Source organism: Nicotiana sylvestris, chromosome 9 (genome assembly GCF_000393655.2).
Source record: "Nicotiana sylvestris chromosome 9, ASM39365v2, whole genome shotgun sequence".
Lineage (NCBI taxonomy): Eukaryota > Viridiplantae > Streptophyta > Magnoliopsida > Solanales > Solanaceae > Nicotiana > Nicotiana sylvestris.
Window position 1 is genome coordinate 106,178,712 of NC_091065.1, and position 19,781 is coordinate 106,198,492.

General features: G+C 33.0%; 2 protein-coding genes across 2 annotated transcripts; one reads left to right on the forward strand and one right to left on the reverse strand.

The window, feature by feature from the left end:
• Window positions 1-5,318: 5,318 nt before the first annotated feature.
• Window positions 5,319-9,240, forward strand: LOC104236576 (protein kinase STUNTED). Its single transcript, XM_009790528.2, has 9 exons — window positions 5,319-5,694; window positions 6,126-6,205; window positions 6,487-7,255; window positions 7,332-7,580; window positions 7,667-7,830; window positions 7,903-7,982; window positions 8,080-8,227; window positions 8,324-8,473; window positions 8,577-9,240. The coding sequence occupies exons 1-9, from the start codon at window positions 5,454-5,456 to the stop codon at window positions 8,817-8,819; spliced, it is 2,124 nt and encodes a 707-aa protein (XP_009788830.1). The 5' UTR covers window positions 5,319-5,453; the 3' UTR covers window positions 8,820-9,240.
• A 6,423-nt stretch (window positions 9,241-15,663) lies between these two features.
• Window positions 15,664-16,214, reverse strand: LOC138878012 (uncharacterized). The gene is made up of 2 exons (XM_070157665.1): window positions 15,974-16,214; window positions 15,664-15,866 (listed from the first exon to the last, which is right to left on the reverse strand). Exons 1-2 carry the CDS (start codon window positions 16,212-16,214, stop codon window positions 15,664-15,666), a joined length of 444 nt encoding a protein of 147 aa, XP_070013766.1.
• Window positions 16,215-19,781: the final 3,567 nt, after the last annotated feature.

Here is a 19,781-nt window from a genome sequence, read left to right on the forward strand (position 1 = left end):
GACATTATTGTAGTAATATAAAGATATTCAATCTTTTCATCATTTGTAGTCTCAATATGATAGCCATTTTGGCGAATATCTTTGAAACTTAATAAGTTTCTTTGAGATTTACTACAATATAGTGCTTCATCAATAGCCAAATTTGTTCCTCCTGGTAGTAATAAATTGGCTCTTCCAGAACCTTCAATTAATCTTGTACTACCGGATATTGTATTAACATTCGCTTCTTTCATTACCAAATAAGAGAAATATCTCTTATCTTTTAAAATAGTGTGTGTTGTAGCACTATCCAGAAGACATATATCATCTTTATTAATCTTGAGTCCAATTGAAGACTGGGGAATTTTCATATTCTTCATAAAAAAGAAACAAATAATACATCATAAGAAATATGAAAGACACGCAGAAAAAAAACATTAAGAATTACATTAGGAATGTAGAAACTAGCAACACATGATGCATTAGGAAAATACACTCAAGAAAAATAAACTAGTTGCAAACATAAAAATAATAACTTTTATAGCTTCATTCCCCCGTAAGATGATTAGTTCTTCAGTCAATATCCTCAAAAAAATCTCTAGCTTCTAAATGAGTAATAGTTGTTAGGCCTTCAAAATCATCATCTTTATATGCAAGATGTGCCTTAGAATCATATTTGTTTGAGGGATCTACTTCATCATCATTATTTTGAAAGGTCAAATGTGCCTCCACATTATTTTCTTCTTTCCTGAGGGAGGCTTGATAAAGTTTGACAAAATGTTTTGGCGTACGACAAATGCGTGCCCAATGACCTCTCATACCACATCAGTGATACATACTAGTTTTACCTTTTGAATGATTAATTTGAGAACCCTTATTGTTCTCCAATTTATTTCCACCATAATGACGATAATTGTTTCGCCCCCTGCCACGTCCACGTTTACGACCATGTCCACGACCACGGTAATTATTTTGTTTTCTTTCAAACTTATCATATGTTGCTACAACATTCACTTCCGGAAATGGAGTTGACCCAGTGTGACTGGCTTCATGATTTTTCATTAATAGAGTATTATTTTGCTCTACCACAAGTAGGCATGTGATTAACTCAGAATATTTCTTAAAACTTTTTTCACGGTATTGTTGTTGTAGCACCACATTTGAAGCGTGAAAAGTAGAAAATATTTTTTCCAATAAGTCCTCATCTGTGATAGTGTCTCCACATAATTTTAATAGAGAACTTACTTTAAAGATAGCAGAATTATACTCACTTACGGTTTTAAAGTCTTGCAACCTTAAATGTATCCACTCATACCGAGCTTTCGGTAATACCGTAAGTTTTAGGTGGTCATATCGATCCTTCAAATTAATCCATAATTCAAGTGGATCTTTTACGGTTAAATATTCAGTTTTTAACCCTTCATGTAGATGATGACGAAGGAAAATCATGGCCTTCGCTTTATCCTGATTTGATGCTTCATTTCCTTGTATAATAGTATTTCCAAGACCTTTAGCGTCAAGGTGAATTTCAGCATCAAGAACCCATGATAAATAGTTCCTCCCGGTGATGTCAAGTGCCACAAATTCAAGTTTTGATAAATTTGACATAGTGAAAACTATCATAAAAGATGAATAAGTTAGAGAAATAATTATAATAATAAACAATTAATGAAAACAAAACGATTAAGGTAAAAGAAATGAAAATAGAGCTATATCATGTTAACAATCTACTATTTCATTTTATTCTTGCCATAAAGTAGAAATTACATACTTGTTTCATTTCACTTTATATTATTGATATATATGTGTTAATAGAACTGAACGTGACTAACATTATTTATATGTTCCAATAAATATAAAGTAATTAAACTATAAAATTATTGCTTGTCAATTTATTTCTCACAGTTCTTCAAAATGCCTTAAAGATATGTTTTGATCTAGGGAGTCCATGAATATTATAAGTATGACATTAGTGCATAGCTAGTTTGATGACTTTGAGGTCCTCTAAGAGTTGAGCACGGAAGGAAATAGTTATTTTATCACTGCAATGTACTTAAACTATTTAAGATGCCCAAGCGCACAAGTAATCTGCAAACAGTGAGCATATGATATGTACTGCCATAAATAAAATGATTATAATGATACATACCTTAATAAAATATGGCTCAACTTAGTGGGAGTTAAGAATAAAATTAGAGTTTCGTGCTGATAATGTATTATAAAATAAAAGCAATGCAGTAAAATGTAAATAAGAAGAGATAGAAAGAAGGGAGAAATGTTTTCTTCTTTCACTTTGGTGTATCTTTCCATTGCAATTACATGACCTTTTATAGGCATAAATAGTAAAGATAATAGACATAAAATGGGAGATTTAATCTTTAAATTATTCACAATATGAGCATCCAATGTAGCATCCAATGTACAAACTATTCGTAATATTTAGAACTTTTAATTCCGTCATGACTTTTGTTTTATCCACTTATTTTCTTTCTTAAGACAATGGACTTTATTCTTTGGACCCGAAAGAAGGCTCAAAAGAACAGTCTTGATATCATTATATTAACATTCATTTCTTTAACACGTCCATCATTATATAATCCCTTTATGCCTTTCCTCTCCCTTTCCTTCTTTTCCTCTTTTTCACTTTATGATACTTTTAGGTTGTCTTTTTATATAATTTTAATATTTAATTTTATTTTACTTGTGGGGTTGGTAAACTCTGTAGATGCCTTGGAATAGCAGCATTGGATACAGAATATTGGCTGGACCCAAGCATCACTCTTTAGCAAAACGAATAATTTACTAAAGAATTTGACCATAAATAATGGTTGAAATTGGGTCTACCAAAATGAATGTGTACGGCTCCACAAATGATCATTTTCTCAAATTTTATTGCATTCTCCACGAATAATTTACATTATAAAAAAAGAGATAAACATTTCACATTCACGTAGGACAACATCCTAAAGAGCGTGATATAAACAATCTACTCCAATGCACGTATTAATGTCTGCTTTCACGGCTCGATCCCGTGACAACTTTACCATAATCTACATTATGGTGGCTAATAATAAAATCAGTTATTTCTTGAACTAATTCACCCGCTTCTTGAGGATTAGAGGTTCAAGTGCATTAAAAGCACTTCACTCATTTGTCATAACAAGCAAGGCAGTTACTTGTTGTGGTCAAAGTGCCAGGGGAAAAAAGAAAATAAATCGTTCGGACTGCAACATAGACATAATTCATAATTGCAATAATCTGCTAAACATGTTTACTTGAGGAAATATATTATTTTCTCATTTAATTCAAGAGGTTGAAAAAAATAAAAATATAATGAGTGAACGGCTTTTTATTATGCTACTAAGGAGATCCTATTACCTTTTATGATTGTATCTCCAAAATAGGAAACTTGCAATGTGAAAGTAACTTAATTTCATCAAGAAGAACACAATACGATAAAACATAATTATCTCATAATACTTCAAATCATCAATATCATAATCCTTATAAGTTATTCCAAATTAGATGGCTTCATATAGTAGTAGATTAAGGAAACAAAGATATTTCATACTGGAAAAATAATTAAGTTTTCACCAAATTTATCAACATTGATGAATTAATTTATGGGTTCGAGCCATCAAATCGGCCACTCATACTTGTATTAGAATATGTTGTCTGCACCACACACCCCTGACAGTCCTTTTCTGGGTCTTGCGTGAATACAAGATACTTTGTGAATCGAGCTACTTTTTTTTAACGGGTTTACCTTAGTATAAGATTTATCTTTCGTAATGCACAAATGTAGTTGTTTTACGGAACATTTGATTCTAAAACATGCACTATCCATGATTATGATTATTAGAATATAATGCTAATTTGAGACAATTTTGTTAGATATAAAATTCATTGTTTTACTTTAAAAGCAGTGTTCCCTCTTTTATTTGCTCTTTCCGAGACTATTTTCGCTAAACTTTTTTCTCATTAAGCAAACGACAATCAAAGACAAACACAAACAAATTTCTCTACATATAGGAAATTGCGTCTTCGTCTACCAGAGAGAGACTAAGGTCTAAGGACTCGTTTGTCCATACATATTTTTTCGAAAACTCATCTTCAAAATATTATTTGGTTATTCAATTTCTGAAGATGAATTTTAGAAAAAATGTTGAAGTCGAGTTTCAAAATTTTAAAAGTGATGTTTATCTCTTTTTCAAGTAAATAATATTTTTCTCTCGCAAAACTGTAATATTTTTTTCAAATAAACTTGGTGTTCTTAGCTTTTTGACGTGGTATGCTAAAAAGGAAAAATCAAAACTAATAGTGAAAAGTTTTCCTTCTTTTGTTTTCTCCTATACTTTTCCTAATCTAAGTTTTAGAAAATGAGCTTTGCAAAGTTTTTGAAAGTATAATTTATGTGTTGTGGATTATAATTAGAGAAAACGTTTAAGAAAAAAAGTTAATTTCTTCCAAATTGGTAAAAGTTTACCTTTTTGGAAAATATTTTATTACAAAATAAAATTTATTTCGTATAGAGAAATATGTTTGATTTAAGTTTTTCATGTCATAATAATGAGATGTATAGGTTGTCCCACACCTACAAAATCAAGACTCTTGTCAATCATGATGCTATAACAAATCGCATATGGTCCAAATTTTAAAAAATATGTTAAGGGAGTATATAAATTTGCGGTATAATATTTTTTTTTACACAATAAGGTATAAATAAATCTATGTGATAAATATTTACTAATTGATACTTCCTCCCGGTGTAAAATAAATATTCATTATTTATTAATAATAACATTATAACAGGAATTATTTTACAGAGTTATTCATTGTATTTCTTCATATTAACCTTTTATCTCTCCTCATATTCTTAGATCATCTATCCTATATTAGAAATAGGATAGATTTAAAAATAATACTAATAATTAATGTCTCTTGATTTTCGATAGGACACTTATTTTTACCAAAATGACTTGGCCAAAAGATACATATTTCGGATCAAAGAAAGTATAACTTTATAATAAAAATAAAAGTTAATCAACTATACTACGTTAAATTATGTTGTGAAAATATTTATAGTGTGAGTGAGACATATTTTAAAGGACAAACTACAAAATGGATCAGTTAGTTGAAATTAATTATATCTTCTTGATAAAAAGCATATAAAATATGATATTATATAGTATATATTATCATCTTTTATTTCTAAAAATATACATTTTTCTATTTTAAATGCTTAAAAGGAAAAAGAAAGATGCCTTACGTAGATTCCGTTCCACACACACACACACACACCACCCTTTGTGACAAAATCAGTTATATATGGGGAGTAATCAATTCATCATTTCTCTTTTTTCTAATTTACACACACAAAAGTGCAGTGTGCGATTCTTTCTCTCAAACCCCAATGCATTTCTAGAGAGAGAAAGCGACCATTACACACTGCGCCCTTTTCGCTACAAATCACAATGAAAGTGTGTACTGGTAACTGTAGTATTGTGGAAAGCGACAGTAATATTATTAATTATGGTGATGGTGATAAAAATGGTGGCGCCGGAGAAGAAGTGGCCGGCGGTGGAAGGGTGGTGGCAGTGGTGGGAGTGAAGTTAGATTCCAGGAGTAAAGAGTTGCTGACGTGGGCTTTGGTTAAGGTCGCTCAGCCTGGAGATCACGTTGTTGCTGTTCATGTTCTCGATCCAAATACTACTGGTAAATACATAAATCACTCTATAATTTTAGCAATTTATTTGTTTTGTTTTTGTGGAAAAAGTTGTAGATTAGTTCGGATACCCTAGTATTTTCGTAATGGGTATTATACATTCTGTCTCAGTTTACTCGTTGATTGATGGATAATAGTTATGGCAATTTCTGTTTTTTCTTTAAAAAAATTGTTTTTACTATTTGTTTCAGTTTTCTCTGTTAGTTTTTTCGGTCTTTTCTGCTCCGTGTAACGGGTATTGTGAAATCGTCACATTTCACACACCGGTTCATTTGACAATGTAATTGCTGGCAACTTTTAATTTCTCACCATTTTTTTTTTCATTTTCATTTGCTTTCTTTCTTCTTCTGAGTTTTTTTTGTTATCTCCAATATTTCTGGACTGCAATACTGAATATATACCTTTTTTTCTATTGTTGCAGAAAAACCAGAGCCTATTGCATTGGTGAAGACATTTGACTCGATGCTGACTGCTTATGAAGGCTTCTGCAATTTAAAGCAGGTTTTCTCATTAAACCCTCATTTTCCTCTTCTTCCTTTCACTACGTGGATAACTTCACAGAATTTACAATCTACCCTAACAGAACAGGAAGTGGGAAATAGAAAAGGAAAAAAATTAGTGGTACTTTTAAAATTTAGATCCAAGTTAGTTTGATTACAGTAAAGTAGATTTGAGATTTGTGTAGCTTCTTTTCTGTTCGTCTGCTGCCTAGTAAGAGGAGACAAATCCAACCTCTTTTTTTGTTTAAAAATAGAATTTGTATTAAGATGAACTCTCTTCAGGTGCATTTGAAGCTTAAAGTCTGTCGAGGATCACCAGTTCGTAAAGTTCTTGCTCGTGAAGCAAAGTTGGAGAGTGCTACAAATTTGATTGTTGGGACTTCAGGCAACCATCATACCATCCGGTCATCAGTGTCAATTGCAAAGTACTGTGCTAGGAAAGTGGCAAAGAGCATCTCAGTTATTGCTGTTGACAATGGCAAGATTGTCTATCAAAGGGCCGCAGGTGCTTCATCAGTTGGAGATGAGTCTAGTGACTCAGATGTGCCCGAATCAACATTCAAGAGAAGGAAGACATTGAGAAAAAGTCCTTTGAGCTTAACACCTAAAAGAGCTGCGGAAAAAGACTCGTGTCCTGAGAACAATGCTATGGCTTTGGTGCCTGTTAGGAGTGTTGAAGTCCATCAATCAAAGTCTCGGTGGGCATTGCTTCGACGAGTGTTTCTTCACAACATAGTGGCATCTGAAAAATCTCCTACGAAAAGGTCATCTATGATGCAATGGGTTTGGAAACGACCAAGTCGGCAATCTTTTGCAGCTATCTACCCTGATCATAAACAGAGTGTATCTGACAAGGATGAGCCTCATCGTACAAAGTTGGATGAAGAGAAGGGAGCAATTATTCCTTTTGGAAGTAATGCTAGTGCTCTTTCAGATGAGTGCTTTGTTATCCTTCCTGAGGAACTGGAGGGTCTTACTGAGAGGTACTCGTCTATTTGCAGATTGTTTAGCTACCAGGAGCTTTGTTCAGCAACTTCTAGTTTTCTTCCTGGTATGTCCCGACCTTTCTGAATTTTGAAAAGTTTGGCATACATTCTCACTTTTACTAAATTTAACTATTTTTGTAGAGAATTTGATTGGAAAGGGAGGCAGCAGTAAGGTTTACAAAGGGTGCCTTCCAGACGGCAAGCAACTTGCTGTAAAAATATTGAAGCCATCAGAAGTTGTGGCAAAGCAATTTCGTTCAGAGATTGAAATAATTACGACTCTGCACCACAAGCACATTATTTCACTGTTTGGATTTTGTTTAGAGGAGAACAACCTTCTGCTGGTTTATGATCTGTTATCCAGAGGAAGCTTAGAAGAGAATCTCCACGGTACCTTAACGAGATATTTCCTGCTTGTTTGAAGGCTTTCTTTTTCCTCTTGATTTGTTATGCTGACCAACGATATAAAATACTAGGTTCTGAAAAGGATCAAAATTCACTTAGCTGGGAAGATAGGTACAAGGTTGCTTTGGGTGTTGCTGAGGCACTGGACCACCTACACAATGCAGCTGATGGCCCCATAATTCATAGGGATGTGAAATCTTCAAACATTCTCCTGTCTGATGATTTTGTGCCACAGGTAATTTATTCTTCTTCCGTAGGGTGTTACATCGCTTTGAATAACTAATATTAACAACCGTCTTGCATTCAGCTTTCAGATTTTGGACTTGCAACATTGGCCTCAAGTTGTTCATATCATTTAGATAGCGCTGATGTTGCTGGAACATTTGGGTAAGTTAAAGTTTTTCATTTTGATTTCAGATAACAATTATCCTCGTCACTTCATATAAAAATAGGAGCCTTTGTTCTAACTTATCTTGTATTGCAGCTACTTGGCTCCAGAGTACTTTATGCAAGGAAAGATAACTGAAAAGATTGATGTCTATGCATTTGGTGTTGTTCTCTTTGAGCTTTTGTCTGGTAAAAAGCCAATTGATAATGGAAACGGGAAAGGTCAGGAAAGCTTAGTCATATGGGTAAGTTGTCATCTTTGCAATTCATTAATAGAGTATCCTTTTTCTTCCCAGTGCATAGTAGATTGAGCTTTGCAAATTGTTGATAATCATCTTTAGGCGAAACAAGCTCTGAAGTGTGGGGAAATGAGGGAGTTGCTAGATCCTAGCTTGATAGACGCTTATGACCATGATCAATTTGAGAGAATGGTCCTAGCTGCATCACTTTGCATCAGACGAGCTCCTGGATTTAGACCTCAAATTGACATCGTGAGTAAACTGCATCTGCTATTCAACTTGGGGTTATTATATACTACAGTCTGCTGCTGCCTTGTTTTATTTGTTATATTTAACAGCATAAAAAATAAAACAGGTGGTGAAACTCCTCCAAGGTGAGGCAGAAACAATTAAGTGGGCGAGGGAAGAAGGCAAAGCTTCAGAGGAAGTAGATGCTGTCGATGGTGAACAACCAGCGTCAAATATACAATCCTTTATTAATCTTGCATTGATGAATCTGGAGGATGAGTCCTCACTTTCCTGTAACAGCACAGGACCAACCATTTCCGTGGAGGATTATTTGCAAGGGAGGTTTAGTCGCTCTTCAAGTTTCGACTAGCCATTCCTATGATAGGTTTCTATGGCTATATCAAGTAGCCTTTCTTCTGTAAATACTGAGCTTCCCTTCTTCATTGATTGCCCCATTGCTGGGTCCTGGTACGAGAGGTTTTCAGCTATCGACCTCCTCCTTCCCCTGCCTGGGCTGATTTTTTCCACAGTTTTTTTTCCAGCGCAGTAACAATGCTGCCAAAAGTTGGTAAGTTATCTGAATGAGCAAATGATCAGCAGATGCTCGCAGGTCAGTGATTGTAAATCAAATCGAAAGTTGAGGTGTAATTATACTTGGAGTTCATATTTAGTCGGAAGAAAATAACTGTAGTAGTCTACTGTTGTTTATCTGCTTCTTGAGAGACAATCAGATTGATATAAACAGACTTTAGTATGTCAATAGAGAGGTTTAACCGTTTCTGGATTTCATACTCTTTGACCTCGTACTGCAACTTTACTTTCAGATTGCATTTTTTGAGAATATTTACATATATTCGGTTACATTTTTTTTTGGTGACTAACTTATCACAATTAATTTTAATGATTCTTTTATAAGCTACAAGTTTATAGACTATGATTATTTTTCGCCAATTTCCACATTTATTTGATTCTTTATTTTGTACTTCTGGATTAGGTCACTGCAAATATATAATGACTAGGATTTCAGAGTGACAGCGAAGACCTTACGCTTATACTGTCTTACAGCTACGGAGAACACAAACAAGTACACGGGCCAAATTGCACTATTGACTACACTGCTATTTTTTCTCGATAAGTTTGTCGTTGGAAAAATTTAAGTAAATTATGTAATTATGAAAAAGAAGGGAAAATAAAAGCCTATGATTTGAATATTTATGACAAGCTATTAAAGCGTTAGAGTTTAGGTTCATATCATTCTAACTAATATCTTAGTGAATTGGTGTGCATTTCTTGTTGTGCTAGAGATTCTTTCTCTCAACTTTTTCACTTTTTTGTATAACGCCATATTGACAAAGTTGGGGTATAGACCGCATTTTCTTTAGTTTCTGAGTATTGTGTGATTTGGTTAAACAGCATTATATAGAGGATGAAGTGCACAAATGGCCGGTTTCAGGATCCTATTTTAAAAAATAGTTGAAATTTATGAATTTTTTTAAAGTTTAACTATCTCAAAATCAACTCAAACATCGCGAGTCTGAAGTTTTTAAATTCCATCAATGCTAACTTCATTTCTCAGGCATATATCTGAATTTGAACTTTCACTTTTCAAAGTTCGGGGCTTTAAGATATCAAGTTAGGTTTTGGCAGAGCCTAACGAAGAAGAAGACGCAGGTTCCGTTTGGAGTTTGCCAAAACTGGTTAAACTTTAAATAATTTTTAAAAATGTACATGTTTTAAATAGTGTATGACCAAGTCCAAAGAAGGCATGTCAGCTCCTGTCCAGGTTTTTGCATGAAAAGATCGCTTATTTTATAACGAATAAGTATAAGCAAATTATCTATATCTGTATCTATCTATACTATATTAAAAGCACGAAGACCCTTAGCGAAATGTCGTTCGCCTTTTTTACCCTTTAAAAATATATTTTATATTGGATAAAATTATAATTTAAGTTATTTTCCTAAATTTTGGATGTTAATTATTTTCTACTATTTAGGTCTTCAAAATTTTAATATTTAGTATGGAGTAAGATTTTACTTATATTCTTTCCTTATTTGAATACAATTTAAGACTCCAAAAAGACATATACTTGAAATTATTTGATGATTTTACTTATTAATTTGGACGCCTACAGTAAAGTTATTGCTCTTTGAAGTTGATTTCAACATATCGTGCTTTTTCATCAATCATTACAAAATTGACGTTCAGACAAATATATTAAATATTTTTTTTTTCAAGTGAGTAATCTATATTTATACTATATTAAAAACACAAAAGCCCTTAGCAAAATGTCGTTCGCCTTTTTTTAAATCTTTTTTAAAGTAGATTTTACATTAGATAAAATTGTCATTTAAATAATTTTTTAATATTTAGAACTTTAAAATCAACTAAAAGTTTATTTATCAAATCTTTCCTTATTCATCTAGAAGTTCTAAAATTTAGGACTTTAGAATCAAATATGTTATGAAATAATAAAAGTAGAAGAACAATATTGCAGAGAAAGAGAGAGGAAATTCTTATTGAATTTTGGGATGAATTACAATGGAATAGAACCCTCTATTTATAGGGAGAGGTTGACTTAGCCACCAAGTAATAAACCCTAGAATCTCTCTAAATATGGACATTCACCATAAATAGAATTCTATTTATAATACTCCCCCTTGAATGTCTACTCGATAAGTAATGTGCCTCGTTAAAACCATAACTAAAATAAAACCCAATGGGAAAAAAATTTCTAGAAAAGGAAAAAGAGTACACATCTCTAATAATACGCCTTTTGGTTGCCTCGTTAAAAACCTTTCAAGGAAAACCCAGTGGGACAAAACCTTGTAAGGGAAAAAGAGTGCAACGCGCATTAACTCTCCCTGATGAGAGCATCAATTCACATCCTTGAGCCTTCGCATCCCGATCTTGTATACTAGCTTCTTGAAGGTTGACGTTGGTAGAGATTTTGTGAACAAATCAGCCATATTATCACTTGAACGAATCTGTTGCACATTGATATCACCATTCTTTTGAAGATCATGTGTGAAAAATAACTTTGGTGAAATGTGCTTTGTCCTATCTCCTTTTATGAATCCTCCCTTCAATTGGGCTATGCATGTTGCATTGTCTTCATACAAAATTGTGGGTAGTTTGTCACATTTCAAACCATATTTGTCTCGAATAAGATGTATTATAGACCTCAACCACACACACTCTCGACTTGCTTCATGAATAACAATTATCTCAGCATGATTAGATGAAGTAGCCACAATTGATTGCTTAGTCGATCGCCAAGATATGGAAGTGCCTCCACAGGTAAACACATAACATGTTTGAGATCGAGCCTTGTATGGATCGGATAAATACCAAGCATCGGCATAACCAACAAGATCAAGACTACAATTATTGCTATAAAATAAGCCCATATCGATAGTCCCTTTTAGATACCGCAATATGTGTTTGATTCTATTCCAATGTCTCCTTGTGGGAGCAGAGCTATATCTTGCTAAGACATTAACTGAAAAAGTTATGTCAGGCCTTGTAGTATTGGCAAGATACATTAGTGCATCAATTGCACTAAGATATGGTACTTCAGGACCAAGTAGCTCTTCATTCTCTTCTTGAGGTCGGAATGGATCCTTATTCACATCAAGTGATCGAACAACCATCGGAGTACTTAATGGATGTGCTCCATCCATGTAAAACCGTTTCAATACCTTTTCTATGTAGGCAGATTGATGAACAAAAATTCCGTTTGCCAAATGTTCAATTTGCAAACCAAGACATAATATTGTCTTTCCGAGATCTTTCATCTCGAATTCCTTCTTTAAATAATCATCTGCCTTTTGGAGTTCTATAGGAGTTCCAATAAGGTTTATGTCATCAATATATACGGCAAGTACAACAAATTCCGATGTTGTTTTCTTTATAAAAACACATGGGCAAATGACATCATTTATATAGCCTTCCTTTAATAAATACTCACTAAGACGATTATACTACATTCGTCCTGATTGCTTTAGACCATACAAAGATCTTTGCAATTTGATTGAAAATATTTCCCGGAACTTTGAATTATGTGCGTTTGGCATTTTAAATCTATCAGGAATTTTCATGTATATCTCATTATCAAGTGAGCCATAAAGGTAGGCTGTAACCACATCCATTAAATGCATGTCAATATTTTCATGGACAACAAAACTAAGGAGATAACGGAGAGTTATAACATCCATAACGGGTGAATATGTCTCTTCATAATCGACACTAGGCCTTTGTGAAAATTCTTGTGCAACAAGGCGTGCCTTATATCTTTGTACCTCATTTTTTCTCATTTCTCTTGCGTACAAAGACCCATTTATAGCCAACAGGCTTAACATCATTAGGTGTTTGGACTACAGGCCCAAAAACGTCACGTTTTGCAAGTGAATTCAACTCTGATTGGATTGCTTCTTGCCATTTTGGCCAATCAAGTCTTTGTCGACATTCTCCAATAGATTGAGGTTCAAGATTCTCTCTTTCTTGCATAATGCTAGGTGCAACATTATATGCAAAGACATAATCCACCACTATATCCACTCGATTCAAATTTGTCTCAATATCGATTGGATTTATTGATAGTTCCTTATTTTCTTGAGCCTCGGGCTCAGTGGATTCCTCATGGATCTCAGAATTTATTAAATCGTGGATTTCTTCATGAGATTCTTTCGTAGTGTCATTTTGATCATTTATTTTCCTTTTTCTAGGATTTCGATCTTTTGAACCTAATGGTCTGCCATGTTTTAGGCGTGCTTTTGACTCATTAGCTATGACACTAGAAGATTGTCCAATAGGGACATCAATACGTATTGGAACATTCTCTGCAGGGATATGTGATTTTATTATCCTTTTCAAATCCGTAAATGCGTCTGACATTTGATTTGCTATTCTCTGCAAATGGATAATCTTTTGCACCTCTTTTTCACAAATAGAGGCACATGGATCAAGATGAGATAATGATGGATTTTTCCACTAAATTTCCCGTTTGGTTTCACCAACTTCTCCCCCTAATTTTGGGAAAAGTGTCTCATCGAAGCGACAGTCTGCAAATCGTGCAGTAAACAAATCCCCCGTCAATGTTTCGAGGTAGCAAATAATGGAGGGCGATTCAAACCCAACATATATTCCTAACTTTCTTCGCGGATCCATTTTGGTGCGATATGGCGGTGCTACAGGCACATATAATGCGCATCCAAAAATTCTTAAATGGGATATATTAGGTTCATGACCCAAAACTAATTGCAACGGGGAATATTTATGATAATTTGTCGGTGTGAGACGAACTAGCATTGCTGCATGCAAAATGGCGTGACCCCAAATAAAAGTGGGCAACCTCGTTTTCATGAGTAACGGTCTTGCTATCAATTGCAGACGTTTAATTAAAGACTCTGCAAGACCATTTTGAGTGTGAACATGAGCTACATGATGTTCCACTTTTATCCCAATTGTTAAGCAATAATCATTAAATGCTTGGGATGAAAACTCAACAACATTATCAAGTCAAATAGACTTAATTGGATTATCGGGAAATTGTGCCCGTAATCGAATTATTTGTGCCATTAATTTTTCAAACGCGAGGTTGCGAGATGACAATAGGCACACATGGGACCATCTAGAAGATGCGTCTATTAAGACCATAAAATATCTAAACGACCCACTAGGTGGGTGAATAGGTCCATAAATGTCCCCTTGTATACGTTCCAAAAACGCAGGGGACTCAATTCCAACCTTTGTTGGTGATGGTCTAATAATTAACTTGCCTTGATAACAAGAAGTGCAAAAAAATTCATTATCTAAAAGAATCTTTAAATTCTTTAATGAATGCCCATTTGAGTTTTCTATAATTCGTCTCATCATAATTGATCTAGGATGTCCCAATCGATCATGCCAAAGTACAAAAGTATTGGAATCAGTAACCTTTTAGTTTTACGGTAGAATGTGCCTCAATTGCACTAATTCTTGTCCAATACAGGCCACAAGATAAAGATGGGAACATCTCAATAACCCTCTTTTGGCTAGAGACATTCTTGGTAATGATGAGATATTCAAGATTATTCTCATCTATTGTCTTAATATGATATCCATTTCGACGGATATCTTTAAAACTCAACAAGTTCCTCTTGGACTTGGAGGAGAACATTGCATTCTCTGTGATAAGTATTGTTCCCTTAGGCAGAGTTATAGTAGCTCTTCCAGAGCCTTCAATTAACTAGAAATTGTAGTAACATCTTCCTTACACATACTTAAATGAGAGAAATATTTCTTCTCTTTGAATATTGTATGTGTCGTACATGAATCAGTTAAACAAATATTTTTACAATTAAACTTTGATCCAAATTTGTTTTGTGGGATATCCATATTTGCTTCCAATAGTTTGATATACAAAAGAAATATACGAATAAATATTAGTCTAAAAGGGAAATTCAGAAAAAATATAAAGAAGAAAATGTATTTATATGAAAGAATGCAAACAAATGCAAAATAATGGTATTACACACACAGAGCCGAGATTTAATACACATAACATCTGGGCCACATGCAAATTTTCACAAGACATTAATTTTATTTTAATTTATTAAGAGTAATAATACAATTATAAGTGCTATAGTTTGATTTTCGTGTTTGGTTATTAACACTACGAGAAAGCCTTTTAACAAGATTATCACATGCTATTACTGCTTTTTCACTTGTTAGCACTATTAAACAGTGAAATCATAATATGCTTTTTCATGTACTACTCTAAGATTGCGTTATCTGCCTGATGTATGCACACTGGTAAAGAAAAATATTGTTACAGTTATGATAAATTTTCATTATAATAGTACAATATGTAAAGGCAATAATTGCACACTAAGTTCGTAATACAGTACAAAATAGATACATATGTTTTTGACATATTATACTCAACATACACTTTAGTATTAGAAACACTTGGTAAGAATTTATGTACAGAGACTGTTAAATACTAAAACAATATGCCACATTTGAATTCTTACCACATGCATGTGTATGTAAATAATTATGATATGGTTAAAGGCTGAAATATTGTCTAAAACGAATACTAGAACGAACTAACACTAATTCATAAAATAATACTAATTGATACTAATGACTACTACTCATGTAAAGAACTATGATTACATGATGTTTATTCACTAGCTACTACAAATAAGCAAAAATAAAAATCAAACTACTCAATCATTTTTAACCACGGATCCATCACCGATCAAGTGGTCTATTTTCCCATCAGGGTGCTCAAAGAAGTCTGCCACATCCAAGTGGGTGATGTCAAATTCATTATCATAGACAAAATTAGCTTCAAGGCCTTTATTCTTTAGAGATACTTGATAAAGCTCAACCAAATGTCTTGGTACACGACAAATATTTGCCCAATGTCCTTTTCCACCGCAACGATAACATTCAGTTTCTGAACCATTTGCCTTTGGCCTCTCATCTTTCCCTTTCCACTTTTGGTGGTTATTTTTCTTTAGGGGGTGTTAACACCAGGAAAATTTCTTCCTTGTCCACGGCCACGGCCATGACCACGAATAAGGCCACGACCTTTTCCACGCTTAGCATAATGAGAATACACCTCATCCACTTCAGGAAATGGTGTAGACCCAGTGGGTCGATTTTCGTGATTTCTCATGAGCAAGTCATTGTTTCGCTCAGCCACAAGGAGAAGAGAAATCAGCTCAGAGTACTTCTTGAAACCTTTCTCTCTGTACTGTTGTTGCAGAACCATATTGGAGGCATGAAACGTTGTAAATATTTTTTCAAGCATATCATAATTAGTGATAGTATCTCCACAGAGTTTCAATTTAGAAGTAATTCTGAACATCGCAGAATTATATTCAGAAACAGACTTAAAGTCTTGGAGCCTAAGACGAGCCCAATTATATCGTGCTTGTGGAAGAGTGACCAATTTTAAGTTGTCATATCTTTCCTTTAAGCCATTCCACAAAACAAGTCGATCTTTGACTGTGAGATATTCTATTTTCAACCCTTCATCAAGGTGATGGCGCAAGAAAATCAAGGCCTTAGCACAATCTTGGGTGGATGCTTTAGTTTTGTCTTTAATAGCGTCTCCAAGACCCATTGCATCTAAATGGATTTCAGCATCCAACATCCATGTCATATAGTTCTTGCCCAAAATTTCAAGGGCAACGAACTTTCTTTTCATAATGTCAGTCATAATTAAAATGAGGAGAAAAGTTATACCTTAATCTTCTCAAACGCTTCTTGAGACGGTAGAGTCTCGTGCTGATAACATGTTATGAAACAATAAAAGTAGAAGAACAATATTGTAGAGAAAGAGAGAGGAAATTCTTATTGAATTTTGGGATGAATTACAATGGAATAGAACCCTCTATTTATAGGGAGAGGTTGACTTAGCCACCAAGTAATAAACCCTAGAATCTCTCTAAATATGGACATTCACCATAAATAGAATTCTATTTATAACAAAATAAGATTTTATTATAGGTAAATTCTTTCTTTATTTGTAGAGCCCAAGAAAATTAATACTTTAAAGCCAATACTATGTTACATACTTTTAGAGTCCGAATTAGGATCTAATATCAAAATTTAAGAGAGCTACTATATTTACACATACTTTTAGAGTCCGAATTAGGATTTAATATCAAAATTTAAGAGACTTACTATATTTACAAACATTTCTGATACTATTTAAGGGATCAGATTGTACTTTTCGAGCTCCAATAGAAGTATGATTTTTCATTTAGATATTTTTTTTTGCAAGTAATGCGTCTGCATTCTAACACTATTCATACCGCATACTAATGATTCTTATATAATGAAATTTTCGAATTTACGAATCATTAAAAATCTCGATTCTTGTTATGTTTTGCAATTTGCAGGTTAACTAGGTAAACAACAATTTTAAGTTAAGAGTTTATCTTATCTTTAAATTGTTGATTTATGTTATGTTTTGCAGGTTAACACGATAAACGATGATCTTTTACGTTAGATTTCGAGTTTATGTTACCCGTGTTATTGTCTATGACTAGATTCAAGTACTTGCTTATGTTGTACATATAATATACCTGGTGCAAGTTGTTTTCTTAATTTGTCTACGCCGTAGGAGCCTAAAGAAGGGTAGAGAAGGCAAAGTTATGCTAGAGTACATTCTTGAAATTCTTTTACACGTGCATACTCTTATTTTGCGAATTTATTTTTTCAAATGTTTTGAGTCTAATTTTTATTTTCACCTTTTCTGTCTCTTTAATAAAAAAAATGAGTGACACAAACTACTTGTTTCACAAATATCATGATTAGGAGGTATTTCTCGTTATAATTGTTTTAAGTATAATTTTTAGTTTCACATTCCTTTTTTTTTTTTTTATGATTCTAGCCTATAAATCAATTGAGACGAACTACTTGATTCACAAATATCAAGATCAACGGGGTTCAAACTTTCAATTTCTCTTATCTCGTGTTCTTTTTCTTATTTCTTAGACTTCCTCGTTTTTATTTTTATCTATTGATTTTCTATCACATAAATCCTAATGCTAATTATAATTTTCGTAATTCCTTTGTTGGTGCAGACAAAAATTAATTCCAAGTATACCTTCTTTGTAGATAATCGTTGTTTGTAAGTTCGTAATTTTTTGTTAATATAAATTAGCTTAGCCAAATTAATATTCATAGTTACTGTAAGATACTACGTATAGCAACATTTTCATAGTAAATTTTGAAACATTATATAATTAATATTGTAATCATAAGATTTATAAAAAAAATACATATTTCAAGAGACTCGATATGCATCTACAATTACATCTACTTTATTAATTTATATAATTATAAAAGCACAAGATTTTAACGCGAAATATTGGCTGACTTTTCTACACGTACAACGCACGTATCCAAAAACTAGTTATTATAAAAGCATGAATGCAATGTCGGTTTACAAAAATAATCTTATAATATTAAGCATAATAACTCATAATAAAAGGACATAACCGGAATTCTAGTTATTGGCCTTATAATCCTATTAGTTTTAGGACATAATACTACATGTTAGGAATCCTACATGATATAGCTTTAGGAATCCTATTATTATAACTACTTTCGGACGGTCTAATACAATTAATTATAGAATATATACAAATAATTAATTTCAACAAAAAGTTGCGTTCAATTATACAATGGTCAGTCCACATGTTTTATTATTAATAATCAATTGCAACAATAAAAGAATTGGGTTTATTATGTAAGGAAAAAAAAGAATAAGTGAGCGTTTGGATATAAGAATTGTAAAATTCTCAAATACGGTGAAAAAAATTTTCAAGTGAAAAATGGTATTTGAAATTTAGAGTTGTGTTTGAACATGAATATAATTTTGGGTTGTTTTTGAAGTTTTGTGAGTGAAATTTTTGAAAAACAGCTTTTTGAAGTTTTTCGAATTTTCGAAAATTTTCAAAATGCATATTCAAGTAAAAATTGAAAATTTTATGAACAATCGCTGATTTCGGAAAAAAGGGAATTTTTTTTTGATAAAATAAATAAAAAATTCTTATGTCCAAACAGGCTCTAAGTTTTCTATAACTTTTCAAGTAGGACTACAAAATAAGACTGTGAGCACGTGATTTTTGCTTCACGAAAGCTACTCCAAAAGAAATCAAAAAATAAAACAAAATTTTCTTGGTGTACCATTTTTAGGATTTGCGTGGCATTTTTGGATAATTATTTATGTTTTTGTCTGTGAATGTTTATCCTGTTATAATTAATTAAAATAATAAAAAAATATGTGGCATGTGCACTTAGGATTTTTGTTTCTTACAATTAGGAATTAATTAAACCATAATTTAGTTTTAAAAGAAGGAAAATCACAAAAAATATGTAATTGTTGTAATTTTGTCATTTAAATGTGCCATTGTGTGATTTTATTTTTAATTAAATGTTATAACTTGTGTGTTGTTTGTTGTTAAGGGTTAATTAATATTTTTGTAGATCAATTTTGTTTTACAATTTATTTCTAGAGTTGTTGTTAATTGTTAATTAAAAGAAGAGAGTTAAAATAATTAGCTAAGTCGGACTAGGCCAGGCCAAAATCAGGCCCAAAATGCAATGCAATGACCCAGTCCATTATGCCTGATCTCTCAGATAGCCTAAACGACGCTGTTTAGGCGTCTTCAATCTGAGCCGTCGATCGAACAGATCAAACGGTCCAGTGCAGCCCTGGCTTGGTTTGAAACGAAACCGTTTCAAGTGTTTAATCTGAGCCATCCATTTTCGTTGATCCAACGGCCTCAAGGCCTAACCACGACCCGAGCCACTTCACCCCCGG